The sequence below is a fragment of the Eulemur rufifrons genome, chromosome 17, assembly GCF_041146395.1.
Source record: "Eulemur rufifrons isolate Redbay chromosome 17, OSU_ERuf_1, whole genome shotgun sequence".
NCBI classification, from domain to species: Eukaryota; Metazoa; Chordata; class Mammalia; order Primates; family Lemuridae; genus Eulemur; species Eulemur rufifrons.
This window is the reverse complement of record NC_090999.1, coordinates 48,681,549-48,697,120: the sequence shown is the minus strand read 5'-3', so window position 1 is coordinate 48,697,120 and position 15,572 is coordinate 48,681,549. Positions and strand designations below refer to the sequence as shown.

General features: G+C 35.4%; 1 protein-coding gene across 1 annotated transcript in view; it reads left to right on the top strand.

Moving 5' to 3' along the window:
* GFM2 (GTP dependent ribosome recycling factor mitochondrial 2) overlaps window positions 1–15,572 on the top strand; it is a 40,114-nt gene that overhangs the window by 5,438 nt on the left and 19,104 nt on the right. Inside the window, exons 4-10 of the mRNA XM_069492809.1 lie at window positions 1,923–1,980; window positions 2,310–2,407; window positions 5,380–5,505; window positions 6,433–6,521; window positions 11,862–11,950; window positions 12,424–12,484; window positions 12,733–12,912. Coding sequence (XP_069348910.1) covers window positions 1,923–1,980; window positions 2,310–2,407; window positions 5,380–5,505; window positions 6,433–6,521; window positions 11,862–11,950; window positions 12,424–12,484; window positions 12,733–12,912 — 701 coding nt within the window. The remainder of the gene's footprint in view (window positions 1–1,922; window positions 1,981–2,309; window positions 2,408–5,379; window positions 5,506–6,432; window positions 6,522–11,861; window positions 11,951–12,423; window positions 12,485–12,732; window positions 12,913–15,572) is intronic.

Here is a 15,572-nt window from a genome sequence, read left to right as displayed (position 1 = left end):
TTTGAATATCCTTCCTGTATTTGCAATAAGCAAGCACATAGTGGGCTCTATGAAACTAGTTTAATTCTGTTGCTGTTCTCATTACTATCTTTGTCATGTGAGAATAATAGAATAAAACTACAGATTGGCTGTTCACTTACAAGGGCACGTGAATTTAATGGGCCACATTATTGATGTGTATCTAAGTTTCTATATTTTGCCCTTGTAAGCAGTGTAGATTATCTTTTGATCCTCAAATGCCATGAGGTTTTAAAAATAATATAAAACTAGGCCGGGTGCAGTGGCTCATACCTAAAATCCTAGCACTCTGGGAGGCAGGAGGATCGATTGAGGTCAGGAGTTCAAGACCAGCCTGAGCAAGAGAGAGACCCTGTCTATACTAAAAATAGAAATAATTAGCTGAGCAACTAAAAATAGAAAAAATTAGCTTGTGTTAGGGTGATAAGCTAGTGTAGAGCTGGTGCACTTGGGTTTTGAGAAAGATTTCTCCAGACAGATTAGGATAGGAAGAAAAGGTTTATTTACTTTTCCCTGAAGGAAGGGAAAAGGACCAGCATGGAGGTGGAAAGAGGAAGAACATGCTGGCCCCCAAAATCAGCTATTGGAGCTTTTTAAAAGGACCTGTAAAAATGACAGGGTATAGTTGAGAAATTGCTGCATCTGTTCCTTTCTTTCTTCTTGGGAACAGGCAGATAACAAAACTACAAGGGCGTCAAAGTCCAAGACTTGGTTTCCTGCCTTTTCTCGGAGAAGGGATTATCACAGGAGACGTGACTCTGTCCTTGAGATATGGTTGAGGCTGTAGCTTGTTCTTCGTTTACTCAGGAACTCTGTAAAAGCAGATTCTCAAAAAAAGCAATTTTGAAAGAGAGATTTACGTCTCTTTTCCGTCCATTCAGTTATCTTCAGAAGTTGTGCAAAACAGAACTCCTGTAAAGTGTCTATTAGTGAGAGAACTCATAGAATTAATCTTTAACCATTACTGGGGAAATTGCAGGATTAGGTATTTTCCCAGGTGGGATTAGGTGTTTTACAAGGCCACCCCTTTCAGCTGGGTGTGGTGGTGAGTGTCTGTAGTCTCAGCTACTTGGGAGGCTGTGGCAGGAGGATCTCCTGAGCCCCCAGGAGTTTGAGGTTGCTGCGAGCTAGGCTGATTGCACGGTCCTCTAGCCTGGGCAACACAATGAGACTCTGTCTCAAAAAAACAAAACAAAACTCTTATTTTATTATTGAAACTTGGGAGAATTAGTTTAAATAGCAGGAAGGTATAGATTAATTTTACAAATGTAACTGCATTGTTGCGTTAATATTCTTAAAATTTATGGTAAGCATGGAGTAAGCCATTATGGACTTTTTTAACTTAAGAAATACTACTTGGCCTTTTAGAAGTATTAGATTACTATGACTTCTGTTTAGTGATACGTCCAGGCCATCTTGAAAGGTATTACATCCTGGGATTGCTTAGAAAGGTAGGTTCCAAATTGTACAAAAATTCATTATCAGCCGACAAGAGGATCACTCTTAGCTCTTCAAGCCTTAGAAAATGCAGGTTTACAGGACTGTGCATTTTTTAAATTTTTCTTTGATTCAGAATCTATTAGAGCTTAAGATTATCATTATGACCATTCTTCTATAATTTTGTAAATAGATGTTCAGTAGGTGGCAGAGATTGGGGTAAATCTGTGTTTTTCTAAGGATATCATGTAGAAGTTGATGTTTAAAAGTTGTACCTTGCTTTATTGTTGTCCATAGCTTTTTCCTTATAGATTGAAGGAAAATAGCTTTTAGATAAATGAGAGTTTTATTGAGCTTGAATTTTGCTTTATTTGACATTATAGTATGTGCTTAAAATTGTTTTAATTTCCTTCATTTGTAAATTAAAGGAAAATTTCACAGTTCAATTTTAACCTTCTTTTCATTAGGCTTAATAGGAAATGACATCAAGTCCCTTCATTCTATCATCAATCCTCCCGTAGCTAAGTAAGTACCATGGTTGATATTGCTTTTTTCCATAGGCTGTTGAGAATATGTACGTTTTCTCTGATGGGCATTATTAATGAATGTAACAGCAGCATACTTTTCACAGAAATATCATATATTCTCAAGATTGTAGTTAGCATTTTTGTTACTTATTTTGTCAGAGTAATGTGGTAGGATATATTCTAAATGGGTTTTCCATTTTTCTAGTTTTTACACAATATTATGTAAATTATAGAAATACCAGTTTTGAAATTTGCATAGCATAGATATTTTGGTTTTATAAATGTAGTGTCCACCTCATAACACGTTTTTTTCTCCCTTTTAAACAGAATCCGTAATATTGGAATTATGGCTCATATTGATGCAGGCAAAACTACCACCACAGAAAGAATATTGTACTATTCTGGATACACAAGATCACTGGGAGGTTAGAATGGATTCCTCCTCTCCCCACTCCCCATTAGCAAAATCATCACTGGAAAATATTTTGATTAAGAAATCAACCTAGACACCTTGAGTATGGCATGGAAGCACTGATGTCTAAACCACAACATAAAGATAAGGTAGTTGCAACACCCACCAAAGAAAGGGTCTTCTTCGATTCAACTAAACATTCAGACTCACAAGACTATTATGGACCCCATTTGGCCCTATGGGGATGAATATTTCTTGTTACAACTCCACAGACATAGCCTTTAGTTACATAAGGGACGTGCCATACTCAGGAAAATGCAAAGTTATATTTCTCCATAAGGTATTTATAATTCATTTATAGTTCTTTCCAGTTCAGATTTAGTTTAACAATCAGAAGTTGTTTTTTCCATAAGATATATTGCCAAGCAACATAGTTGACATATCTCTGTTATCTAGTTTCTAGAAGAACTGGAAAAGTTAACTTGAGTCAAATTCTCATGTAGAAGAAAGGATTTTGTTAATCCTTAACCTGTAACAGTAGTATTTACCTAAGTTTTGAATTTATTTTTTAATTAAAACACGTGAAAACTGGTTTTTGACTAGGCATGTACATTTGGATCCCCATGTAGCCTTTTTTTTGTTTTTTTTTGTATTTTTGTTTTGTTTTTAAATAATGATGCCCCAGCCTAGACCCACTCGGGAAATTAAGAAGGTCTAGTATATGATATGCACTCTATTGGGAATCATTTCTCTAGACGCTTGGAATAGGCTGAGACTTAATATTTATAGAGGAAAAGAACACCAAGGTTAGAATCTTCATGATGATACGTTCCTAAATGTATAACCACCTGAACTTCTCCTATTGTTGTATAAATGGGACTGTGATGGATGGCAAAACATGGAACTTTTAGGCTTCCTCTGTTATGTCACAAATCTGATAACAATCCTTCCTTCATATCCACAATTCATATCCCTTAAGCGAGGGTCCAGATGAGGTGAAACCCTCCCCCCCCCCCCCGCAACTTTCATGTTATCTTTTTTTTCTTTTAAGTGTGGTAAAAAGCATAAATCTTACCATTTTAACCATTTCTAAGTGAACTGTTTAATAGTGTTAAGTATATTCACATTATTGTGCAACCAGTCTCCAGAACTTTTTCATCTTGGAAAACTTAAACTCTGTACCCACTAAATAACTTCCCAATTCTCCCTACCGCCAACCTCTGGCAACCATCATTCTACTTTTTCTTTCTTTCAATGACTTTGACTACTCTAGGTACCTCATATAAGTGGAATCATACAATATTTGTCTTTTTATGACTGGTTTATTTCACTTAGCATAATGTCCTCAGGTTCATCCATGTTGTAGCATTTGTCAAGATTCTCTTCCTTTTTAAGGCTGAATCATATCCCATGTGTATGTACAAGTTATCTGTTGAAGTCCTTTTCTAGTTCAGGCTATAGCCTAGAAACTGTCCAAATTGTGGCAGAACTTATTCAAGGTTGATTTTATTATATGAATAATCATGAAGAGATGATATGAAATACAGATCTCTATCATTGTGAAAAATCTTATTGTTATCCTATAGGTGTTTTAAAACATTACCCTGTTTAGAACTTTTGATTAGTTATTTGGTCTTTGTAACCTTAATGATAATTTTCTTTGGTAGTGATAATCGTGAATAACTGACGCAATTCATAGATATTAACAAAGATATTTGGAGTTGCTGTCCAATATATTTTTCTTGCTATTTCCCCCTCTATTGGTGCTTAGATTATATGTGTGTATGCATTTTTATACACATACACAACCATATGGGACAACTAGCTACCATTTTAGGGTTTTAATGCTGATACAAGTGGTAGTATAAGGCTATGATATCTTTTCTTAAATTTTGAATGGTGAAGATCAACTGTTTTCCATTTGTTTTACTGTCTGTAAATTTAATTAGAATAAAATGCATAATTCAAGAATTTTACTGCAGAGTAATTTGAACTTTTCAGTAGTCAGGATAAAGTTTTTCTGTGACTTCAGGTTTTATTTGCATTTGCACAAATAAATCCCTTCTCTTTAGAAAATGTAGTTAATGTGAAGCTGGGCGAGATGGCTCACGCCTGTAATCCTAGCACTATGCAAGGAGGATTGCTTGAGGTCAGGAGTTCGAGACCAGCCTGAGCAAGAGCAAGACCCGGTCTCTACCAAAAATAGAAAAAAAAAATTAGCCGGACATGGTGACATGTGCCTGTAGTTCCAGCTACATGGGAGGCCAAGGGCAGGAGGGATCGCTTGAGCTCAGGAGTTTGAGGTTGCAGTGAGCTATGATGATGCCACTGCACTCTAGCCAGGGTAACAGAACGAGACCCTGTCTCAAAAAACAAAAAGAAAAAATTTAGTAATGTGAAGGGTTTGTAAAGGATAATTTAACTTTGGATGAGTTTTTTTTTTCTGTACCTCATTCCATGTAGCTATTGTTTATCATCTACTGTACCAGATACTTTATGTATATGGTCTCATTTCATCCTTATAATAGCCCAGCCAAGATGGCTTTATTAGCCTTATATTTCAAACTAGGTTAAGTAACTTGTTCAAGATCTTAGTGGTAAGTAGTAAAGTTGGCATTTAAATCTAGGTTTGTGCACTTTCATTGCGCCACTCTGCCCCCTCTCAAGGAAGGGATCAGGAGGGAGGGACATCAGTTAAAGAGGGGGGTAATAAAGGTTTCCAGCTATGGAAAAAAGGAAGGAAGTATATGGTTCAGTAAAATTAAAAGATTTTCCTCTTAGTGGTTAAAGATTATTTTTATGCAAAATTACTACTCTTGCTGAAAAACTTTCTAGAATGAGAATTTACTTAGAGAAAGATTAAGGGCTCTATTAAACTATTTTAGGAAAGATTTTTCTTAAAGCAAATTGAACTATGTCAGGTAGATATCAAGTACCAATGAAATACACTTGGTATTAAGACTGTGTCAACTTTTTCCTGGTTAGATGTTGATGATGGAGACACAGTGACAGATTTCATGGCTCAAGAGCGAGAAAGAGGCATTACTATTCAATCAGCTGCTGTTACCTTTGATTGGAAGGGGTATAGAGTCAATCTAATTGATACACCAGGTATGGTACTATTTTAACAATATAGAGATGTTGCATCATTGGGGGTATTTTGTCTGTGTGGGGTTGTTTTGTTTTTTTATTGTGGTAAAAACCACAAAACATAAATTTTACTGTCTTAATCATTTCCAAGTGTACAGTTCAGTAGTGTTAAGTAAAATCTAATTGCTGTGAAAACAGATCTCCAGAATTTTTTCATCTTGCAGGACTGAAATTCTGTATCCATTGAACAACAACTGTCTTTTTTTTTTTTTTTATTTCAGCATACTATGGGGGTACAAAAGTTTAGGTTACGTATATTGCCCTTGCCCCCCCACCATCAGAGCTTCAAGCATGTCCATCCCCTAGACAGTGCATATGGCACTCATTGTGTATGTATACTCCCCCCCCTCCCCCCACCTCACATCTGCCGGACACCCGATTAATGTTATTCCTAAATGTGCTCTTAGGTGATAATCAGTGAAACCAATTTGATAGTAACGACTGTCTTTTATCTCCTCTCTCCACCCATGGTAACCACCATTCTACTTTCTATAACTAGGAATTTGACTACTTTTGATGACTCATCTAAGTGTAATCATACTGTATTTGTCCTTTTGTGGTTCACCTATTTCACTTAGTATGAAGTCCTCAGGTTTCATCCATATTGTAGTATGTGACAGGATTTCCTTCCTCTTTAAGGCTATGTAGTATTCTGTTGTGTGTATATACCACATTTTGTTTATCCATTCATATATAAGTAGACATTTGGGTGTTGTCCACCTTTTGTCTGTCATGAACAGTTGCTATGAATGTGGGTTTGCAAGTATCTCTTCAAGACTCTACTTTTTTGATACTTTTGGGTGTATATCCAGAAGTGGCATTGCTAGATCATATGATGTTTTTGTTTTTTAAAAAGATTTTAAGCATTATGTCTTACATTTTTCTTAGGTCATGTTGACTTCACCTTGGAGGTTGAGCGCTGCCTGAGAGTGTTGGATGGTGCAGTGGCTGTATTTGATGCCTCTGCTGGTGTAGAGGTAAAAAATACTGTTAAAGTGAAGATAGAATGGCATGATTTTAAAAAAGAGTACATCAGATTTAGTTAACTGTAACCCTTTATTTGGTAAGTTCATATAAATCAAATTATGGTTAAAGGAAGCTGGAATTTAATATTGAGACGCAATATATTTGTGATTTCAGATATTTCATGGTAAAAGGAAAGGAAAATTTGCTTCTCTGTAGGAAATAGGAAAGTTAGTGTCAAGAACTGTGAAGGGCCTGAGATACTACCTTACTTTTAAGCTAATAAGTTAGCCTGCCATGGTTTCGTGGACTCTGGAAAAAGACGTAAGACTCCTGGGTCAGGGGCAAAGGACTTTATTCATCATAGAAATGGCAGTAGCCAGAGTATCAGCATTTTCTTGTGTTGATTCCTCAAATCCCAATTTCCACAGGGTGACATGAAGGGAGTCAAGTGAAAACTGTATGTACAATGGGTTGAGAGAAATTCTGTGCTTAGGGAATGAAAAATATTGATATTTTAAAATGGGCAGTAAGCTTGCCTGCCCATTGCTCTAGAGGGAGACATTATCTTCCAAAGTTATAAGCAGACCTGCCTTTTGCTTCAGAGGGAGACATCATCTCTTTCTTTCAAGATTGTTCATTTATACAAACGTCATTGAAAAGATAGTCTGGAACAAAGGGCAGTCAGTGCCTCTCCTAGCAAACATGCAAAAATATGAGAGACCCATGAAGAATTATCTTCCAATAATATAAAGGCTCTTGAATAAATTTTGAAGATTTATAATAAATACATTGATAGTGGGGTTAGTTATGCTCTCTTTATACCTGGTTACCCTCTTTATGTCACAATCTCAAAATTGGCTTTATGTTAAATATAGAATCCATATTAGTTCTCCTCACCTTAAAATTACTAAAAGTAACATTATCTTAATTAAGTGGTCAAAATTAACATTCCTCAAAATGTGATGAATTGATACAACATTACACATGCTATATCCCTGCCAAAAATATTTGGCCCAGATCTCATCATGAGAAAGCAATCAAATCTGAGTGAAAAGGCATTCTGCTAACCAAACCAAACCAAACAAACAAACAAAAAAAAAACCTGGCCAGAACTTTTCAGAAATTGAAATTTTTTTTTTTTTAATTAATGTAAGCCTCATGACTGATGGGGGGCAGAAAACTAGAGAACTGTTCTAGATTAAAGGATTCTATAGGGACAAGATAACTTAATGTAATACATGATCCTTGGTTGGATCCTGGGTCCGAAAAAAAAAGTTACAAAGAACAGCATTGGGAAAATCAGAGAAATTTGAATATAGATTATATGTATTAGATAAAAGTATTATCAACTTAAAATTTTCTAAATGTAATAATTATAACTGATTACTTAGGAGCAAGTCTTTATTCTTAGGAAACACATGCTGAAGTATTTAAGATTGAAATGTCACAATATCTACAACTCGCTCTGATAGTACGGCTCCCATCCACTTGCATACCTGGTGTTAATTTGAGCCCTTTGAGAAGCAGATGCCAACATGGGATTAGATATATGGAAGATTTATTGGGGATAATGCCTGTGAGGAATAAGAGAGAAAAGAAACAGAAGTTGGGGAGAACATTCAGACCACAGTGTGGGTCCGACACCTGTGAAGGAGACGGAAGGAAAGATTGGGTAGGCACATTCTCAGACTACACAGCACAATTCCAAAAAAGGTTTGGTCAGGCCGATGGGGAGTCCTTGAGCCAAGTTACCTGTCCCATGTCTCGCAGGAATAGGCCTGTATTAATACCCCTGCTGTACTCAGTCATTAGCGGGGAAAAGCCCACAGGAAGCTGGGCCTTGGCAAGAAGGTGGTGGCAGAGCCAGAAGGGCCGCAGTTGGACCATCAGTTAATTATGCTTCTCGTAGTAGGAGATGAGTGGTCTGTTTAGACAGCCACCACACACGTAATGCACACATGCACGGATGTTGGTAGAGAGAAAAGCAAATGTTAACATTTGGGGAATCTAGGTGAAGATTACGTGGATAATTTATACTAGTCTGTCTTTTTTTTTTTTTTTTTTGCTTTCCAGTGTTGTTCCCAAATCTACTATTCTTTCAACTTTTCTATAGATTTGAACTTTTTCAAAACGAAAAGTTGGGGTGAAATAATACAATTACTTAAAAGCTCTGCCTGAGAACCCCTGACAGTGATAAAGCCTGATGCTGAGGTCTGAGATTGATTATACATTGTTATTTCTGTTTCCTTCTGAGTCACTTTATTTCCTAATGGTTGCATCCTTTCTGTCGTCATAACTTCTTTACATAAGTTTTTTTTTTTTTTTTTTTTTTTTTTGAGACAGAGTCTCACTCTGTTGCCCAGGCTAGAGTGAGTGCCGTGGCGTCAGCCTAGCTCACAGCAACCTCAAACTCCTGAGCTCAAGCGATCCTCCTGTCTCAGCCTCCCGAGTAGCTGGGACTACAGGCATGGGCCACCATGCCCGGCTAATTTTTTCTATATATATTTTTAGCTGTCCATATAATTTCTTTCTATTTTTAGTAGAGGTGGGGTCTCGTTCTTGCTCAGGCTGGTCTCGAACTCCTGAGCTCGAACGATCCGCCCACCTCGGCCTCCCAGAGTGCTAGGATTACAGGCGTGAGCCACCGTGCCCGGCCAGAGTTTTTTGCTTTTTAAAAAATTTTTAATATGTTTCTGATCCTGGAAAATTTATAATATATTCCTCCCCCCCAACACACACTTCACCACAACAAAAATTAATTTGGGATAGATAATAGTGTTATGTTAAATCTATATAGCTTCTAGAAGAAAGATAAAATATCTTCACAACCTTGGGGTAGGTAACAATTTCTAAAGATGTAAGAAACAAAACATAAAAGAAAAATTGATTCATTAAACCTTATCGAAATTTTCATAAAACTTTTAATAAAAATGAAAAGGTAAGCCACAGACTATGAGAAAATATTTTAACGTTGGATAAAATACTATACAAATAATAAATTTCCTGAATATAATAATAGTATTGGTTTTATAGGAGAATATCGCTGTTCTTGGGAAATATGTGCTGAAATATTTGCAGTACATATGTACAACCAAGAACTTACATCCAGAATATATGAAGAACTACAATAAGGAAAAAAAAAAAAAAAACCAAGTAAAAAAATGGATGAAAGGCTTGAATGGACACTTCACAAAAGAAGACCTGAGTGGCCAGTAAGCATGTGAAAAGATGAACAATTTCATTAGTCATCAGAAAATGGAAATTAAAATCACAAAGAGATTCCATTTCATACCCACAATAATGACTAAAAAGAATGATAGCAAATGTTGGTGAGAGTGTGCAGCAGCTGGAACTCTTATACATTTTTGATAAGACTATAAAATATTATAATACAACCACTTTGGAAGACTATTTGGCAGTTTCTTAAAGTTAAATATCACTACCCTGAAGCCCAGCAATTCTATATTTTTGTCCAAACAAGTGGAAATGTTTGTCCACCAAAGACTTATTCAGAATGTTTATACTAGCGAAATTCATAATAGACCCAAACTAGAAACAACTCAAGTACATGTCCACAGGTGGGTAGAGAAACAACTGGTACATTTATACAAAGGAGTATGGCAATAAAAAAAGAATGAACTGGTATACCCAACAACGTGGATGAATGTCAAAAACATTATGTTGAACCAAAGAAGCCATGCTGTAATATTTATATGAGGTTCAAGAATAAGCAGAGTGAATCTATGGTGACAGAAGTCAGAACAGGTTGCTTATAGGGAGTGGAGATAAGAAAAATTTCTGGAGTAATAGTGTTCTATATCTTGACTGGGGTAGTAGTTACACAAATGTATACTTCTATCAAAACTCATTGAGCTTTGCACCCCCCTGTCCCTCTCTTTATCTCCCCTCTCCTAAAAAAAAAAAAAAAAACCCAAAAAACTCATTGAGCCATACGCTTAAGATCTGTGTATTTTATTGTATATAAATTTTACCCCAAAATACAACTAACTGACTTTTACTGTAACTGGCCGTCAGCATGTTAGACTTATTATGCTTTGCTTCTGGGCTATTGGATTCCACTGGACACAGATATTATAATAGACTTAGACTGTATATATTTAATATGTGCAAAAATGAAATTAAAAGCAGTCAAATAGAAGAAATGCATATGAGAATTGCAACTTATAAATGTAGGTATTGGTTTCTTTTTTTCCCTTTTTAATCCTCTTCAGTTTACATGAACATTCATTATAAAATCTGTAACTTTTTATCATAATAGCATTTTTATAGTACATTCCCATTTGTTCCTTTTATCTCACAAGCGTCTGAATTAAGACAAAAGTTCCTATTTTACAGATCAGAAAACTGACATTAAACGAGTTCAGATCTGGGCCATGGAGCAGCTTGTGCAAAGGCAGAGTAGACAGAACTCATTCATTCAACTATGTGTTAAGCATCCACTATATGGCAGCCCCATACTTGGAGCTGGGGATACAGAGGTGTGCAACAAAAACAGACCGCACCCTGATCCTCATGTGGCTCAGCCAGGGAGACTGACATTATTAATCAAAGAATCACACAAGGCCAGTGTGGTGGCTCGCGCCTGTAATCTTAGCACTCTGGGAGGCCGAGGCGGGCAGATTGTTTGAACTCAGGAGTTTGAGACCAGCCTGAGCAAGAGGGAGACCCCGTCTCTACTAAAAATAGAAAGAAATTATATGGACAGCTAAAAATATATATAGAAAAAATTAGCCGGGCACGGTGGTGCATGCCTGTAGTCCCAGCTACTCGGGAGGCTGAGGCAGGAGGCTCGCTTGAGCCAACGTGTTTGAGGTTGCTGTGAGCTAGGCTGACGCCACGGCACTCTAGCCCAGGCAACAGAGCGAGACTCTTGTCTCAAAAAAAAAAATAATAATAAATGAAAAAAATAAAAAGTTAAAAAAAATTAAAAAACAAAATGGAAAAAAAAAAAAAATAAATAAACGAGTTCAATATTGTGTGACATGTACTAGGAAAGGTGAAGCCAAACAAAAAGTAGGCCTTCTGATTCACAGTTAAGTCCTCTTTCCATAACTGTCAGTACCTCCCAGGTGTTAATTTTCTTTGTGTGTCAACCTAGTTCACCCACAGTAGTATTCAAGCACATTCTTCATACTTCATCATATTCCCAACTATGTTAACCAGATAGCAAAAGAGTGGCCCTAGAAGTATTATTAGTGCAGAGGCACTAATTCTATGCTAGAATAGGTCCCAATTCCATGTTATGATAGATTTTTGGATCTCTTCATTCTGTGTTTAGTAACATAGTTGCTTTTGTCCAATATATATATTTTTGCTGAACTTTGCTTTAGGCCCAGACTTTCACAGTATGGAGGCAAGCAGATAAACACAAGATACCCCGAATTTGCTTTTTAAACAAGATGGACAAAACTGGAGCAAGGTATTTTAAATGTTTCTTTGGCTTATCAAAGTGAGAACACAATTTGAGCTTTTAATGGACTATAACTTCAATTTAGAAATAGCTATTCTTTCGTATAGGGTAAATATTCTATGGAATCCCAATTCATTGCCATTAAAAAAGATAATTTCAAAGCAGCTAATTCATAGGTTAAGTAACAATTTGGGATTAATAGAAAGCCAATAGATAGTGAATCATCTTGTTTCTAGGGTAGAGAGGCTTAATCATATTTATAGGATCCTGACAAAGTGGTATCTTGATGCCATTGATTCTCTTTAGAACTGTATGGTATAGTCCCTATATTTCTGCAGGTTACGGTGCTCCTCATCATTGCTAAAGGCAGAGAGTAGAGAATTGTTTCCTACAGTTTCATAAGAGAAGGGTGTTAACATTCTTAAACCTGTTTTAAGAATTTTTAGCTATACTTTTAACTGTAATTATTTTGCTTTCTACAGTTTTAACTATGCAGTTGAAAGCATCAGAGAGAAGTTGAAGGCAAAGCCATTGCTTTTACAGGTAAATTAGTTAATAGCATCAGCTCCTCCTCAGTTTTGTCATCAGTTTATTTTACTGTGGCAATATATACATTTCTGAGGCTGTCTGAAATCCTTTTTGAAGAAAGTGGAATATAAGTATAGCTATAGATTATGGTAATAATGATAATAGATATTTTGGGGAAAGTGGTACAATTAGTTAAGTTTTATCATTAATGCAGTTTTAAGTGAGTGATCATTTAATAATGTTAATCTCACTCTGATTGATAGTTACCAGTTGGTGAAGCCAAAACTTTCAAAGGAGTGGTGGATGTAATAAATAAAGAAAAACTTCTTTGGAATCCTAATTCAGGTGATGGAAAAAACTTTGAGAGAAAGCCCCTCTTGGAAACGAGTGATCCTGAATTGCTGAAAGAGACAACTGAAGCAAGGAATGCCTTAATTGAACAAGTAAAATAAATACTTTTAGTTTAAAATTGCTTAAGTATTTAGAAACTTTTACAAAAATTATTTTGAAATTTTATGTAAAATTACATATGGAATATGTGAACTATAATGAATAATAAAATGAGCACCACTCAACTTAAGAAATAGAATTTAGTTGTCCTTTGGTATCTCTGAGTGATTGGTTATAGGACCACCCCTTTGCGTGTGCTCAAGTCCCTGATACAATATGGCATAGTATTTGCATACAACCTATGCATGTCCTCCCATATACTTTAAATCATCTCTAGATTACTTACGGTACCAAATACCATGTAAATGCTATGTAAATTGCTGTTATACTATGTTGTTTAGGAAATAATAACAAGAAAAAAAAAGTCTGTTTAGTACAGACACAATTTGTTTTCCAAATATTTTCGTTCCACAGTTGGTTGAATCAGTGGATGTGGAACCCAAGGATTCGGAGGTCCAGTTGTTTTAGCAGTGCTCTTGAATCTCCATGTGGTACTTGCTGTTCATCTGTCTCTCCCTCCACTAATCATCTATCTGTCCCTATAATCGATACATTATTTTAGTATTTATCTTTCATTTATTTTTCTTTATAGTTTACCATAAATGTATATATCCCTGAAGAATTTAGTTTTGCCTGCTTTGAACTTTGCATAATTGGAATAATACTGTTTGTATTTTATTACATTGTTCAGCACCATGTTGGACACTTACCGTGTTGCTATGTGTAGATATAGTTTATTCATTTTCAACCCTGTATAGTGTTCTAATATATGATTTATACCACAGTTTATTGTGTATTCTCCTGTAGATGGACTTTAAAGTTGTTTCTCTTTTTTGCTGTTACAGACAATGTTGCTGTGAACATCTTTGTATCTATCTGCTTGTACACATGTGCAAGAGTTTCTTTAGGGTTAAACTTCAGAGTAGAATTGCTGGGTCAAAGGGTATGCACATTTTTTACTTTATTGGTTGTCAGATTATTTATAAAATTTTAAAACCATCAATTTTATAGTTGGTGTATAGCTCTGGATCTCATCCACCTTCAAAATTTTAATAGAAAATAGTAAGATTGTTAATATGTGTAATATTTATATCATTAGTATATAGGGCACTAAGTAAATCTACCTTAAATAAACTCCCTGAATATTGTGGTACAGAAAAACATTTGAGTCTGATCCCTTTGATTTTTCACTTCTAAATTGAATTGGTCTGAATAAATTATATCAACCTTAATTTTTTTCATTCACTTTCATATGTAGCTATTTTTGAAGTACAGTAATATGCTGTGTAACAGCGTTTTGGTTAATAACAAACTATGTATACAGTGGACCCATAAGATTATAATACCATATTTTTACTATATCTTTTCTATGTTTAGATATATTTAGATACACAAATACCATTGTGTTAGAATTTCCTACAGTATTCAGTACATGCTACACGGGTTTGTAGACTAGGAGCAATAGGCTGTACCGTATAGCTTAGGTGTGTAGTAGGCTGTACCCTATAATGTTTGCACAATGATGAAATTGCCTAATGATGCATTTTTCAGAATGTATCCATGTCACTGACGTATAATTGTATATAGTAATCATCAACTTTATCATTAACATAATAGTTATTTTTATTATAAATAAACTTGATTATTGAGGGCCTGCTATGTGCTAGGTTATGCGCTTTACATATGCTATTTTATTTAATCCTGACAACCTTATATCCATTTTATAGCTGAGGAAACAAGTTAGAATGCTTAAATAAGTTGTTGCAGAGCTAATAAAGTGGCAGAGCTGGAATCTGAACCCAGGTCTGTTTAGTTTGGAGCTAGAGCTTTTACCCACTTTGCTATACTGCTTTTTTAATTTGGGGGAGCATAAAAAGAATAAAAGTGGAATTGACTGTTACTAATCAATAATTAGGTGCATAATCAGTTCCTCTTTGAGGTTTTTTTGTGTTGTCTTAATACAAAAGAGCTATAGGGATAAACTTTAAAAGGATTTTATAATCTAGTTGAGGAGCCAACACACACTTGTAATATATCTCATATTTTTTGGAATGTGATGGAAATAAAATTTGAGACTGTAGGTAACTAATAATAAGATGCTAATTATAAGGAATATATAAGTGTGTATAAAATTTATCTGATAAGACCACTGCATGCTTATTAGGATTTCTACTATCAAAAACAGAAAATAGATATTGGCAAGGATGTGGAGAAATTTTAACCTTTGTGCGCTGTTGGTGAGGGTGTAAATGGTATAGCCACTATGGAAAACAATATGGCAATTCCTCAAAAAAATTGAAAGTAGAATTACCATACGACCCGACAATTCCACTTCTGAGTATAGACACTAAAGAATTGAAAGCAGAGTCTCGAAGAGATATTTGCACATCCATATTTATAGCAGCAGCATTCATAATAGCCAAAAGATGAAAGCAACCCAAATGTCCATCAACAGTGTCCATAAACAAAATGTGGTATATACATACAGTTGACTACTGTTCAGTCCTAAGAAAATTCTGACACATGCTGCAACATAAACCTTGAGAACCTTATGCTAACTGAAATAGCCAAACACAAAAAGACAAATACTGTATGATTCTACTTATATGAGGTATGTAGAGTAGTTAAATTCAGGGACAGAAAGTGGAGTGGT